This window comes from Ammospiza nelsoni, chromosome 26 (assembly GCF_027579445.1).
Source record: "Ammospiza nelsoni isolate bAmmNel1 chromosome 26, bAmmNel1.pri, whole genome shotgun sequence".
NCBI classification, from domain to species: domain Eukaryota; kingdom Metazoa; phylum Chordata; class Aves; order Passeriformes; family Passerellidae; genus Ammospiza; species Ammospiza nelsoni.
Window position 1 is genome coordinate 3,105,962 of NC_080658.1, and position 14,750 is coordinate 3,120,711.

Sequence of the window (14,750 nt, forward strand, 5' to 3'; positions counted from 1 at the left end):
CAGGGCTGGTGGAGGCCAAACCCGCAGCCCTGGGGAGGGTGGGCAGGAGCTGCTTTTCCAAGTGGCATCTGGCACAGCAGACTGGGAGTACATGCACACGGGCACTGGGGTACCAGCATCCCAACTGGCCCCTCAGCAGAGATCTGGCTCCAGAATCAGATGGAGGGGATGGATGAGTCCTCTGGGAGCTCGGCAGGGCACGAGGGAGCAGGGACATCTCTCCCCAAGCTCAGCAGCGCAGGGCACCCAGCCCACAGACCCTGCCCAGGCAGGCTGGGGCTCCCTGCTCCCAGTCCCTGCGCCCAGGGCTGCTCAGTCCGGGCCCCGAGCCCCGGGCCGGGGTCAGCAGGACGCGGGGTCGCCGCCTCCGTCTGTCTCGGGGATGGGCTCCAGCGGGGCCGGCAGCCGCGAGGGCTCGGGCGAGGCTGAGCCGTTCCTGCCGATGCCGCAGGACTGGCCCGCGTTGTGGATCTGCCACAGGTTGTCCAGAGCCTCCGCCTTGGCGTGCTTGAGGAGGTCAGCCTGGCCCTGGGGACGAGATATCGGGCTGTGGGGACAGGAGGTGACGGGGAAGGGGAAGGGGAAGGGGAAGGGGAAGGGGAAGGGGAAGGGGAAGGGGAAGGGGAAGGGGAAGGGGAAGGGGAAGGGGAAGGGGAAGGGTGGGCAGAGCGGGGCAGAGCAGGGCAGGGCAGGGCTGTCCCCGCAGCCCTCGCCGCTCACCTTGAGGACAGTGATGTTCCAGGCGAAGCTCTCCAGCGCCTTCTGCAGCTTGCGGCCCCGCAGCCCCTCCTTGGTCTCGATGCGGTGCAGCTCCTTGTGGAAATCCATCCCTGATGGACGGCACAGGGGCTCAGGGACGTTGGCATGGGGGCAGCCACCACCCCTGGCCAACAGCGACCAAGCCAGAGGGATGCCCTTTGCCCACCATGGGATTGCAGGCTGGGTGGGCTCCCCACTGCCCCAGCAGCCACAAGAATCCTCCACACCTCAAATGATGGGACCCCCCCACCATCCCAGCACCACAATCGGCTGCACCCTGGGGCTGTTCTAGACCCAGACACCACAATGTCTGGCAGGGCAGTGAAGCCCCTGGGCAGAAGCACAACTCCTGCACTCCATGGCCCATCTGGGGGCACTCAGAGCCCCCCATGGCTGTGCCACCCCCGGAGTGGGTGCTATATTTACCCCTGGTGACGCAGCAGCGGCTCGGGGCCCACGCCAGGGCTCCCACGCAGCTCCCTCGCCCCGGCGCTGCCAATCAGCCCGCCCACAGCCCTGCAGCTCCCCGGGGCCCAGCTCCTGCCAGCCGGGTACCAGCACCACAGCAGCTCGTCCCCAGCACGGCCGGGGTGAAAGCAGGCACCACCAGGGCACGGGGCTGGGGGATGCAGCTGCCAAAGTGCTGCTGCCACCACCCCGAGGGGCTGCACAGCCCAGAATGCCTCTGCTCCTGCAATGTAGGAGGGCACAGCACCAATCTGTGCCCTGCAGCAGCCTGTGCCCCGCTGCTCCACTCCCCCAGGGCTGGCAGCAATGGCAGAGCTGGGCCAAGAGTTTGGGGAGATTTCCGTCTGCAGCATGGGCAGGGAACAAACACGGCAGCAGGGCTGGCATGGCAGGGACAGCAGAGCAGGGCTCTCTCCTTCTTCCCAAGCCTCTCCAGCTCCTGACGCTCTCCCAGCCCCACAGGGAGCCCACACAAGACCCTGGAGCTGGGGGGGGCTATCCCAGTGGGGTCCCAGCCATCAGTGGGGCCAGAGGTCCCAGAGTGGGGGCACCTGCAGGGAGGGCCAGGGCAGGCAGCAGCAGCACCTGCCTGTGTGGGTTCTGCCATGTGTTAGGGAAGTCTTAACACTCAGTTGCCATTTCTGCTGTCAGCCCCAGCCTGTTATTTCTGGCACTAATTATGTTCTGGCGTTTGACAGCTAATGACTCTTCCCCGCTTCCTCATCAGCCTCCCCCACTCTGCTTGCTCCCTACCACACAGCTCTGCAGCCCACCCACCCACAGCCTGCCCCGGTGCAGGAAGCCCTGAGCCCCCCAGGACGTGCCAGAGCCGTGGTGGAGCTGGGGCTGCCCTCCAGGACCCACCTGCCTGCTGTGCCTGGATCAGCTTCCCGTACACGGCGTCGGCAGACTCGATCAGGGTCCTGCTGGTCTGGATCATCTGGGGAGAGGGGCAACGTGAGCAGCTGGGCAGCCCTGGCCCTGTGTCCCCACGCCAGGTGGATGGGGACACAGGGCTCAGCAGGGGATGCCCCTGGAGCCAGCACAGTGCCTGGGGTCCGGCCCTTCCCACCCCACGGGTATGGTGTGAGCAGCACGTGGCCAATGGCCAGGTTCCCTTCAACACAAAAGAAGGAAGCAGCTCTGGCTGCGGCTATTAATGGGATTTCTCCCACCTGGTGGGATCAGGGCAAGGCACAGAGTAGAGGCTGCAGTGTCTGAGGGTCAGACTGATCAGGGCAGGATTGTGCTTAGGCAAGACTCCTCCCTGGGCAGCCACCATGCAGCCCCCTGCCCCAGGATGGGTACAGTGAGTTCAGGGTTCCCCATCCTTGGACCTTGTGATCCATCCCACAAAACTTGCCTGTGTTCATCCCACAAAACCTGCCTGGGTTCATCCCACAAAAACTACTCAGGTTCACCCCATAAAAACTGCCCAGGTTCACCGCGCAAAACCTGCCTGGGTTCATCCCATAAAACCCACTCAGGTTCATCCCACAAAACCTGCCTGGGTTCATCCCACAAAACCTGCCTGGGTTCATCCCACAAAACCTGCCTGGGTTCATCCCATAAAACCTACTCAGGTTCATCCCATAGAACCTGCAGCAGCAGTGGGTGCTGGTCCCAGTGCCAGTGATGCCAGGGAGCGTCCCCAAGGAGCCAGGCCCTGGCAGGGTGGCACTTACCGTCTCGTAGGCGGTGAGGACCTTGCGCAGCAGGTCGGGGATGGGGCCCTGGGCCTCCATGGGTGGGTACTGCTCTGCCAGGTTCAGGGTGACGCTGGGCGCGCTGTCACTGTGCAGCAGCCACGTGGACACCGTCAGGATGCACTGCTTCATGTTGGCAGCGGGTGTCAGCCCACACAGCTCCTTGAAGGACACCAATGCATTCTGCAGAGAGCATTGCCCAGTGTCAGGAGTTCAGCTGGGAGGACACCCAGGAACACCCTCATTTCCCAAAGCTCTTTGCTCCTCACTCCTCTCTCACATCCCCCAGGAAAAGGGGGACAGCCCCATCCTCCCCTGAAGAACCCAAGTCCTCCAATGCCTCTGCAGGGCCCTACCTGCACATTCTCCCGCAGGTCCGTGGCCTCCCTCAGCGGCTGGGTGGCCGTCCTGAAGACCTCATCGATGGCTTTGATGCCGGTGGCCTTGGTGGAGGTGTACTCCCTGACCCGGCGGCCCCGGCGCCCCGCCAGCCCCCGGCGGTGCCCCTTGCCCCCGCCACGGCGGTCGGTGATGGCCACATGCACAAAGAGGGTGGCGTGGGGCAGGGGCTCCCCAGCCAGCGACTGCAGGGGGACGTGGCGGTAGCCGGGCTGTAGGCACTCAAAGGGGATGGTGTACTGGGCAATGAACTCGTCCCCAATGTAGTCGTCGTCCAGCACCACGAAGCGCAGCACGGCCAGCTCGGGCAGGTTGATCTGGAACTCCAGGCTCTCGTCGAAGATGGGGTTGTCCCCGCTCTGCAGGGCGGTCTTGGTGCGGTGCTCGGCGCAGTCGGCCGGGATGCCGTGGATTTCAGCGCACACGTAGGGCTCCACCACCTCCCCCTTGGCCCCCGAGCCCTTGGGCTTGGGGAGGTTCTGCCCGCTGATGACCTTGAGGTGCAGGAGCTGGGCTGGCACGCCGGGCAGGGAGTCCTTGGCGTTGGCACTGAAGTAGGAAACCTCCTCCCGCATGATGGCCGGGCGGAGGACGTAGCCACAGGCGCCGTTCTGCCGGAACCAGCCTGCATTCAGGTCCATCATGAGCCCTGGTGTCTGGTAGTTCATGGCCACCATCTGGCAGCCGCACTTCCAGAAGTCCTGGGGGTTCATGTTGCTGGCGTCGATGCGCATGGGGCTGGGGTAGATGCGGGACAGGAAGCGCTTGTTGTAGCTGACCAGCTCGGCCGGGCACTCGTTGGCGAAGCGTCCCGCCTCCACCTCGCTGAAGGAGCACATCTCCCAGTAGCGCTGCCCGCGCCTGGAGCTCTCAAAGTCCTGGAAGGGCACAGCCTGGCAGAGGCTCACCAGCTCTGAGAGCTCCCGGCTGAGGCGCACCCGCCGCAGGCCGCCTCCCTCCGGCGCCTCCCGGTCCTCCTGGCCCAGTCTCCGCGCCAGCTCCCAGCCTTCCTCCTCGTCCGACACCTCGCCCTCGCTGTCCTCGCAGGTGGGCGGCAGCTTCTTGCCCTTGATGAGGATGCGGCCCTTGAGCTCCTCCGGGGAGGGCAGGTACGAGGCCACGGGGTTGGGGGGCTCCAGGTACAGCTTCTCGCCGAGGGTCTTGCGCAGGCACTGGGCAGCGAGGCGCTGCTGGGGGGCCGAGCAGCGCACCACCAGGCACAGGATCAGGGGGTAGGCCGAGGCAGTGAAGGCGTGCTGGTCGATCAGCCCCACCACGGCACGGAAGGGCACGCAGGAGGCGGCCGAGGGGCTGGTGTAGACCACGGGCTCACCATCGGGGCCGTCCCACAGCACCAGCTCGATGCTGCGGCAGCCCAGGCCCAGGGCGCTGATGTAGCCACTGATGTCTGAGCGGCCCCAGAAGTTGTCCTCCAGCAGGCAGGCGCTGTGGGCAGAGCTGATGTAGTAGTGGGAGAGGGGCTGAGCCATGTCCTGGCAGACCTTGCGGTGCTGGGGGTCGAAGATGGAGCAGTCAGCAGAGAGCAGGTACCGTGTGAAGCCGTCGATGGCCAGGTAGCCCTTCTCCCGGCCCTCCTTGGAGGGCTCGTACTTGCTGACAATCTCCAAGCACTTCTCCTCTGTCACCCCCTCCATGCCCTGCTCCACCTCCAGAAACATCAGCAGGTCCTTCACACCCAGGTATTCCTTGTTGCTGGAGAACTGGACCAGCAGGAAGAAGATCTCAGGGCGGGTGCAGAGCTCGCAGTATGCCTCCACAAAGAGGTCGCAGGCCACCTCCGTGCCAGGACGCTCGCTGGCCTTCTGCAGCTCCTTGAACTTCAGCTCGATGGTGGAGGTCTTCATGCCAGGGTTGAGTGCTTTGATCAGCTGCACAGCCCGGGACACGGGGATGCGGCCAGACTTCTCCAGGTCAGCCAGGTCAAAGACGGAGGAGATCCAGGACGTCCGGAGGCTGGGGTGGCCAGTCCCGGGCGCCTCAGGGCTGTGCTTCCCGTAGGACACCAGATAGCGCAGCCCCATCACCCAGGCACTCACCACATCTGCCGAGCTGGCCACCAGGTCCAGGGACTCGTAGTTGTCCCCGTAGATGATGGAGAAGGCGCACTCATCGGGGAACTGATCAGAGAGCCCATTGCTGCGCAGGACTGGCGTCTTCTTGCCCACCCTCACCTCTTTGACCGACTTGATCTCAATCTTGGCCTTCTCTGAGTCCTTCTTGGAGGGCTCCCAGCGCACAGAGCGCATGTCGGCGTCCAGCACGAAGAAGCGGCTGTACATGCGCGAGTTGGAGCGCACCTTCTTCAGCTCGCAGCCCTCCAGCATCAGGGAGATGCAGGCAGCTGTGCTGTTGATCTTGCGGTCATTGGGCATGGAGCTGAAGGACACTGTCTTCTTCTTGTGTGGGGGCCGCTGCCGAGAGCCATCCTGCCAGGGTGGGAAAGGGGCAGAGCCATCAGTCAGGGACAGCCAGGCAGCAGCACACGCCCCACCTGCCCCTGGCATCCTCCTGCCCATGGTGCCCCCACCCCAGCACTGCCCGAGCACCACACTGAGCCCAGTGTGCTCCAGTCCACCCCTCTGCTCCTGGCATACTCCTGCCCATGGTGCCCCCACCCCAGCACCACGCTGAGCCCAGTCCATTCCAGTCCGCCCCTCTGCTCCTGGCATCCTCCTGCCCATGGTGCCCCCACCCCAGCACTGCCCCAGGGTGCCCCAGCACCACACTGAGCCCAGTCCGCTCCAGTCCGCCCCTCTTCTGGGGGCTGGGAGCCAGCTCCAGCCCTGGCTTCCCTCACAGCTCATTGCCTGGCTTATTTTAACTCTGCTTTCCTTCCTTCCTTCCTGCTCCCGGCCCTGAGCTGGATCCTTCCCCGCTGCTTGCTCACCCTCGCAGGCACAGCCAAGCAGCACAGCCCCTGTCTCCTTGGCCTGGGGAGAAGAGGAAATCAGACACCCAGCGTGTGATGCACCAGCAGGGAGCCCAAGAGAGACCCCCCACTCTTCTGTGAGGAGTGGGGCAGGACAGCCTTGCCAGTGCCACATGCTGGGAACAGCCACGGCCGTGTCCCACAGAGGACAGGGTCACCATGGCATGGGCTGTTTGCTGCCAGCACCTCGTGCCCACACTCTGCCCTGCCTCCCCACGGGGAGGGGGGACCCAGCTGCCACGGGGCTGGCAGGGGATAAGGGGGAACAGCAGGGCCAGGCGTGTATTATGGGATGGATTTCATTAAGTAGCACAGTAGGAGGAGATTTAATCCACTTCTTCAAGATTATGGTGAGTCACCTCTAATCTGGTGGTGTCTCTGTCAGGGGCAGGTCCTGCTCAGCCGCCCAGGTTGGAGGTGAGGGGTTGCCCCCCTCCAGTGCTCTGAGAGCTTCCACAGCTCCCACACAGGGCAGCACATCCCATGCCTGGTCTGGAGGGTCGGGATCTGCCCCACGGGGTCAGGCAGCCACAGCCAAGGGCATTTGGATAAGCCACACAAATGGATGTACAGTTTCCCCAGGGAACGGGGAATCCTCCAAGGATGCCCGGGGAAGGAGGAACCAGCGCCAGCCCTCAGCCCCTTGCTAGAGCCAGGCACATCCTCCCATCCTGGAGCTCGGATGTGGTGGCTGCTCGCATCCTCCCGCTGCCAGATCGCTCCAGGGAGCTGGCCGAGCTCCAGGGCTCTGCCTCGGTGCCAGCCATCCCGGGTCGGCGGGCGCCCAGCGGCAGGTCCCGCCATCGGCCGGCCCTGCGGGGAACCACTGGACGCCGGATGCTTCCTGCGATTCCTGCACGCTGCAATCTGAGCGCCCCACCGAGAGGCAGCCGCAGCCCCTCCACGGGCACCGGGGGCCGCCCCTCGCGGACCCCCGCCCCTCTCCGCTCCCCGCCCGGCGCACCCACCCCGCGCCGCTCCGCACCGGGCCCCACAGCCGAAAACAGGAAATCCATCCGGAAAGGAAACACGGGCGGGGGGCCTGCGTGCACCCAGCGGCACGGACCTGCTCCAGCTGTGCCCGCTGCAGGCAGCCAGACACACCCCAGCCGTGCCCCGAGCACCCCGGCTCGGGGTGAGAGCCCCAACGCCCTCCCTGCAGCCCCCCACCCTGCCAGGCTCACACGGGGGATGTGGTGCCCGTGCGGCGCTTTGGGGTGCAGATGTGTGGCACAAACCCAGGAGTGCCCTGCAGCATTTATGTTCTGCTTCTCCCCCTGCACGGGCGAGCAGCGAGCAGGGGACGCGAGGAGTTTCCCGTCTGCAGCTGCCCTACGCTCCTCAGCGCAGCCTGGGGGATGGCTGGGAACAGTCTCTGCTCCCTGGCAGCCCCTTCCAGCACGGCACCCATGGCCACGACAGCACAGAACACCCCCAGACAGAGGGCACAGCTGGGGGATGGCAGGGAACAGTTTCTGCTCCCTTCCAGGCTGTTCCAGGGGATCTTCAACCCAACAAGTGCTGGGCGAGGCGCAGCAGGAGCAGGGGATGGGTAAGGCAGCTGTGGAGTAAAGAGGACAGGGCACCCACGGCAATGACAGCACAAAACACCCCCAGACAGAGGGCAGAGCTGGGGGATGGCAGGCAACAGTCTCTGCTCCCTGGCAGCCCCTTCCCAGCTGTGCCAGGGGATCTTCAAGCCAGGGCACACAGCCCACAGGTGCTGGGCGAGGTGGAGCAGGAGCAGGGGATGGGTAAGGCAGCAGTGGAGCAAGGAGGACACGGCACCCATGGCCATGACAGCACAGAACACCCCCAGACAGAGGGCAGAGCTCCAGCCAGAGCAGGGATCCTGCTCACGGTGCCACCGAGCTGGCACGGAGTAGGCAGGGCTCGAAGCACAGACCACAGCACCGATGCCAACCACGATGCCAGCGGTGAGCGTGGGCTCGCACGGAGGGCACGTTCCAGCCCAGCTGCCTGTCCTGCCCAGCTCTGCAGCGTGTGTTAAGCACCTCTTCAGCCAATTATCTCCTGCATTAGTGCCCTGGTGAGTGCTGCTGCCCTAATCTCAGCCTCCACGTGACAGCCACGCTTACCGGCCCCACAACCCGCTCTCAAAGCAGGGGATGGAGAGGAGCCCATCAGTTATCCCTCCCTCCCCTTTATCCCCCTTGATCTGGCTGCGGTGTGATCCATCTGCAGCTGAATTCCCCAGGTCCCGGGTGTCCCCACCACCCCTATCCCAGTGTGGGCAGCGTGGGCAGGGGTGCAGGCGGGCAGCAGCCCCGGAGCTGAGGCAGTGGGAGACCAGGCACAGTCAGGGCTTTTCTGTCGTTTGTTCCCTGCCAAGAAGAGAGCGACTGACACATCCACCCCCCGCGGCACCAGCTGCCACTCCCGGCGAGGGGCCATGGAGTCAGATCCCGGCAGAGGCACCACGGAGCTCCCGGGGATTGCACATGATGGAAAAGGGGCTCAGGGGACAATATTGGGGAAGGGACACATCCTGCAGATCCAATACCCTCTCCAGCATCCTCCCAGCGCACAGGACCACCAGCCCCCTCTGCTTTCAGGCTGAAGAAAGAAGAGAGCAAGTCCTCTAGCCAGGGGCACTGCAGGGGACAGCTCTGAGCCCCGCTGCCCCAGGTCCCCCTGCGAGTCGCACTTTCAGATTCACTCCTCCAGCCTTTTCTGGAAATCCCAAAAAACAACAGAGCCGGCAGCTCTTCCCACAAGTGCCTCCGCTGCCTCTCAGGCCCCGGATGGGCTCGGAGGTGCACAAGGAATCAGCACAAGCTGGGGACACTGCTCGGGTCTGACCTCCCTCAGGTCAGCCCTGACTCTGGGCCACCCGGCCTTCACGTGAGGCCACATCCCGCGGTGACGCAGGTGGTGACAGCGATGCGCCCGGCCCGGCAGCGAGCGGGATTTCACCATCCCCATCCCGCTGTGCCCACGGATGGTCCCTGGGCAGGGAAGGATGCTGCTCCGTCCCGGCAGGAGCAGGAGACGCTGGCAATGTCCCCAAGGAAGGCGGGCACAGACGGAGCCCCGGCAGCAGCACCGGCAGAGCTCCGTGCCCGCCCCGCGTGGGCAATCCCGGCCGCCCCCGCAACAGTTTGCAGCGAGAGCCCGGGCAGAACTCGGGGTCCTGACACTGCTCGCCCAGGAAATTGGATCCCAGGGACGGAACTGTGGGGCTGGGGCACCACGGAAACAGCCCCCTCACGGGGTATTAATAGCACCGGAGCAATCCCAGCTTAAAATAGGCTGCCGGGAGCAGGGAGGCGAGTCCCGGGCGGACGTGACCTATTGTGTCAGCGAGTAGCGCTGGCATCAGCACAATCAGGGGCGTTCATTAGGAAAGCACACGTGTGATCCGCTGCCCACCCAGGTGGGAGACCCCCGAGACCCTCCCTGGAGCCCGGCCCCAGCACGGCCCGGCAGCACCGGGTGTCGGGAGCAGACTGCAGGCTGGCCAGGCCAGGCCCGAGGCTCAGCGTTTGTCAGGAGAGCCCGGGAGAGCAGAAGCTGCTCGAGGGGAGGGAGCGGGCATCTCCTCACGGGAACCCACGGGTGTCCTGAGGGGAGCGGCTGATGCTGCAGCGTGGCCGTGGCACTTGACAGCGCGACCCACGGACGCTCCACAGAGCCGGGCCGGGCCAGACTGTGCCCTTGGGGACGCTGGCTCCGGGCAGGGCGCGGGGACGCTGTGTCAGTCCCGGTGCGAGCAGCACCGCGGGCAGGTGGCGACCCTCGGCCGCCCGGGCATGCGGCTGCTCTGCAGCTCCCCGGAGCCGCTGCACGGGCACCGGGGGAGCGAGGAGCGCGGACAGAACGGTGCGGGGGGACGCGGGGCTCGGCTCGGTACCCGGCGCTGCGCAGGTGCCGGGCCCGGGGCGCGGGGGGGCCGGCCCGGTGCGCTGCCGGTGCGGGGCTCTCACCTTCATGATGCTGGCCCGGGGCGCGGCGGGCGCGGGGCTCCGCTCCGCCGAGTCCTCGCGGCTGCTGCTGCCCGAGCCCGAGCCGGGGCTGCCGCCGCCGCCGCCGCCGCCGCCGCGGGGCCCGTTGGGCAGCGGCGCGGCGGGGCGGGGCGAGCCCGGCGGCGGAGCGCCCCGGGGCCCCTCCGCCATCCCCCGCGGCCTCAGGGCAGCGGCCGCCGCGGGGCCCCGGGGCGCCCGGAGCCTGCGCCCGCCGCCGCCGCCGCTGCGGGCTCAGTGGCGGAGCGGGAGGGAGGCGGCGCGGCCGGGAGGAGGGGACGGGCCCGGCCGGGGGCGGGGACGCGGCGGGGACGGGGATGGGGATGGGGATGGGGGCGGCGCGGCCCCCTCGCTCCGGGATGCAGCTGACGGGCACCGGGCACCGGGTACCGGCACCTTCCACCGCCCAGCACCGCAGCGCCCGGGCCCGGCAGCCGCCCCATCCCGGTGGGACCCCGGGCGAGCCCGCGGCCGGGCACGCAAACCCAGCCTGGCACCTTGAGCCGGGCATCCGCACCCTGCAGCCTTGGTAGCAGCAGCACAAACGAGGCTGCACCCCAAACAAGCTGCTCCCTGCGGCTGGGCACTCAAATCGACCTTGCAGCCTGGCATCCAGAGCCAGCCGGGCGCTCGGCAGCCTGGCCCTGCCCAGCGGGTCCCACCCAGCAACCTCCCCTCCCACCGGGGTGGTACCCAGGCACGGCAGGGCAGGCAGAGCCGCCCAGCGCTGATCTCCGCGCGGCTCTGCCACGCACGGAGCTCCAGGCTTTTGTTGTGGGGTGCTCCCAGCACAAGGAAAAGCTGCTCCCCGACCTGGAGCAGAAATTTTGCTCCAGGTTTTTCCAGCAGGCCTCAGCCAGGTTAATCCCTGGAGGGGGATGCTTTGCTTTGTGTGAGCCTTGCTCAAGACATCATCTTCGGCCCACCAGCAGCTGCTGCGGTACAGCAGGTGCCCCACACGCCCTCACCAGCCCTGGAAATAACCCTTAATGAGCAGGAGGGGAAATGACCAGTCCCTCCCGAGGGTACACATGTGCCTCAAAGGCACAAATAGCCTGGTGCCCCCAGAGGGCTCAGCTGGTTAAATATTCATGGCTGCCCCTTCCCCAGGACGCCTGAGAACAGCAGCAACTCCTCAGCCCCCAGAGCAGTCAGATTGCTTGAGCAATCTCTTTAATGAAGATTAAAAATAATAGTCTAAAAAAATCAATCCCAGAGTGCGGTTCTTTATTTATTTCAAAAAGATAATCCTCCTTTATTTTGCATTTGGTTTTCAAAGCATTAAAAGCAGCCCTCACCGGAGCTTACTCTTAAACCAGTGGACATGCACTGGGGCTGCCCTGTGACACCTGCCACCAGCAGCCCCCTGAGCCCTGCCTGCAGTGTCCCTGCCAGGGGACAAAATGCCACAAGGCCCCAGTGATGAGGCACGGCTCTCCTGCTCCTGCGGCTGCTGCAGGTTTCCACTGAGCATCAGCCATGGGCTGTGGTGTCCCTTGGGACAGGCACACACTGCACTGTGGCTGCAGGTGCTGCCAAGGCACTGAGTGAGGGGGTCCTGCAGCTGCCCCCCGAGGCTCCCAAGCTCCTGCTCCACCTCCACAGCAGCACTGAGTGGTGCCAGCTGCTGCCACGGATCACGGTCAAGCTCACCGTCTCCATTTGCTCCACTCAGGCAAGCCCTTGGGGATGAGCACCTTGTCCCCACACCCTCCCACCCCAGGGACACGGCCCCTCCTCAGAGGGTGCATGCCAGGCAGGAAGGGCTGCGGGGTCCCAAGGCTGCCCTAGGAGATGACTGCTCCCTGGATGAGCTGCAGCAGCTGCTCCTCACGCAGGACCCTGGGCATGGGCACGGGGGACCCCAGTGCTTCCCGCAGGCGGGTGAAGCTCCTGGGCCTCACCAGGTGCAGGCGCAGGGGCCCGATGCTGCCCTTGAAGCGGAAGGATTTGTAGACGGGGAAATCCTCCTGGAGACACTGGTCCAGCTGCAAGGAGAGGGCCTGTGCTGGTGCCACACTGCCACACCAGCTGTGTCCTTCAGCCCCAGAGCAGAGCCCGTGTCCTGCTCACCTTGTAGCGCTGCACCTCCGACAGGTCCCGCAGGCCCTGCAGCTCCAGGAACACCTCGTAGTGAGGGGCACAGGGCCCTGAGGAGTCACCTGGAGCAGAACCACGAGTAGGTTAAAGCTGCCAGAATCGGCTGCAGACCCCCATGCAGTGCCAGCTAAACTTTTAGGGGGATTTGGACAGCTCAGAAGAACTCACCCAGCAGGCTGCTCTCCACACAGACATAGTCAACAAGGCGAGCACCCGGCCACAGGCTCAGGGTGCGGCACAGGCTCTGGCAGAACTGCTCCTCGGGGATGCTCTCACCTCTCACACTCAGTGTCTGGCTCTCCCTGAGGTGCAAGGACACAGGGTGGGTCACTGGCACCCTCCTGTCAAACCCTGCCTGTAACCCAGCTCCCTGAGGTGAGGGACAGGCATTGGGGCGTCCTCACCTGCGCACAGGCTCCACTACAGGACACTGCTTGTGGAAGCCTGTCACCTTCAGCACCTCCCCAGTACGGCACCTGCAGGGCAGGGGGGTGTCAGGGGGACATGGGTGCACGGGGCTGGGGCAGGCAGCCCCCCAGGGCTACACAGCAGGGAGGAGGCACCTGTACTCTCCTGGCTGGGCTGTCACAACCAGCCCGTACTCACGGCCCTCCCAGAGCTCATCCAGCAGCACCGTCCGTGGCTCCTTGCTGGCCGGGCAGGGCAGGAACTCGCAGAAAGCCCAGTCAGGGCACAGCACGAATCGGGGCACTGGCTCCGCTGGCCACAGGTTCACACCAAGCAGGGCTGGGCAGAGGCAGCAGGTGGCAATGTGAGCTCCCCAGACACCTCTGCTCACCCACAGAAACCTCACCCCTCTCCAAGGGGCAGAATTTTGCTGGTGCCAGGACTGAGGTGTTTTCAGGTTGCAGGAAGGGAATGCAGCACAGAGATGGGGCAGGGAAATCTGTGCTGCCATACGGCAGCAGCTCCCTGTGGGCACCCTGGGGACACAACCAGCATCCTGGGGACACTCACCTCCTGCTGCCTGGTAGAAGGGGCAGTAGAAGGGCAGCCCCCGGCAGTCGGCCCGGCGGAGGGAGTCGCAGTAGAGCCGCTCTGTGCCGCACATCGTTCTCACCACCACCACCTCCAGCCGCGGCCACAGCCGCAGCACGATGCCCTCAAAGCCGTGGGCACACTGATCACGGAGCTCGGCCGCCCGGGCCACAGCAGGGCTCAGCAGCGCCTGCAGCTCCTCCCGCAGCTCCTCGGGCAGCCCGGGCTGGGGGCTCAGCCTGCCCAGCTCCAGCTCCTGCGCCAGCCGCGGCCATTCCGTGCGCAGGGTCAGCAGCGCGTCGCGCAGCTCGGCTGCCAGCCCGGCCTCCAGCACATGCAGGGCACGCTGCCGCAGGGCGAAGAGCAGCTGCAGCCGCAGCGCTGCGGCCCGAGAGGGCAGCACGGCGGCCGCGGCCGGGGTGCAGTACAGGGTGGGCAGCGGCCACCCCGCCGGGGCGCGGGGACAGCCGGGGCTCCAGTGCAGCACGGCCGTGCCCCGGCGGGTCAGAGCCCGTGGAAAGGCGGCGCCGAGAGCATCCAGGTAGAGCAGGGAGCCCTGCGAGAGAGGGTGGGTCAGGAGGGCAGACCCTGCGGGATCCGCGCCCAGCCGCCCGCCGCTCCCGTACCTGCAGCCGGGGGTCGGTGTCCCAGCAGCCGGGCAGCAAAGCCCAGAGATACAGTGGAGGAAGCGGAACTGCCGGCGCCTCGTCCTTACAGGGCTGCCCCAAGGGATGCTGCTCCTGGAACTCCTCCCAGCCTGCCGGGAGAGGCACAAACTGAGAAGGGAACCACGGGACCGACCCCTTCCCGCGGCGCTTCCCGCAGCCCCGCGCTCACCGCCGGCCGTGCCGGTGCCGGTGCCCAGCAGGCGCCGCAGCCGCCGCTCCTGCCTCAGCCGCACATCGCTGTCCAGAGCCTCCAGCCGCCGCCGGTACCGGGCCCCGACGCGGCGCACCGCGGAATGGATTAAACGATGCCGTAATGCGGGGACAGCCATGGCCACAGCCACGGCCACGGCCACGGCCACCAGCGCCACCAGCATCGCGGAACGAGGGCACCGCCCCGGGCACGGACCGGCCCCGGACTCCCCTCACCCACGCCGGCTATTCCGCCTCCGGCAGAAATGACGGAGATTTATCGCGCCCGGCGCCGCCCCCCTCCCCGCTTCAGTTTTATTTTCATTTTCACCTTTACACAGCACACCCCGGGCCCCCCGCCCGGCGGGGAATTCAACCGCAACTGAACCCCCAGTACCAGCGCCCTCTACCCCTCCAGCAAGAGCAAGCTCCTTCTTTGGAAAAACAGAGCTATTGATCCGGTTTATTTTGCTTTTTGCCCAGCCCACCCCTGCTCCTCAGGGCAGCCCTCCCGCCCGGACAGAGACCC

The 14,750-nt window shown here is 66.0% G+C and overlaps 2 protein-coding genes across 2 annotated transcripts; both read right to left on the reverse strand.

Moving 5' to 3' along the window:
- Positions 1–295: 295 nt before the first annotated feature.
- Positions 296–5,771, reverse strand: LOC132084147 (inactive phospholipase C-like protein 2). The gene is made up of 5 exons (XM_059489178.1): positions 3,290–5,771; positions 2,913–3,116; positions 2,092–2,167; positions 721–830; positions 296–528 (listed from the first exon to the last, which is right to left on the reverse strand). The coding sequence occupies exons 1-5, from the start codon at positions 5,723–5,725 to the stop codon at positions 343–345; spliced, it is 3,012 nt and encodes a 1,003-aa protein (XP_059345161.1). The 5' UTR covers positions 5,726–5,771; the 3' UTR covers positions 296–342.
- Positions 5,772–11,522: 5,751 nt separating this feature from the next.
- On the reverse strand, positions 11,523–14,454 carry GHDC (GH3 domain containing). The gene is made up of 8 exons (XM_059489213.1): positions 14,202–14,454; positions 13,991–14,121; positions 13,344–13,920; positions 12,929–13,112; positions 12,770–12,841; positions 12,534–12,667; positions 12,339–12,427; positions 11,523–12,253 (listed from the first exon to the last, which is right to left on the reverse strand). The coding sequence occupies exons 1-8, from the start codon at positions 14,404–14,406 to the stop codon at positions 12,053–12,055; spliced, it is 1,593 nt and encodes a 530-aa protein (XP_059345196.1). The 5' UTR covers positions 14,407–14,454; the 3' UTR covers positions 11,523–12,052.
- Positions 14,455–14,750: the final 296 nt, after the last annotated feature.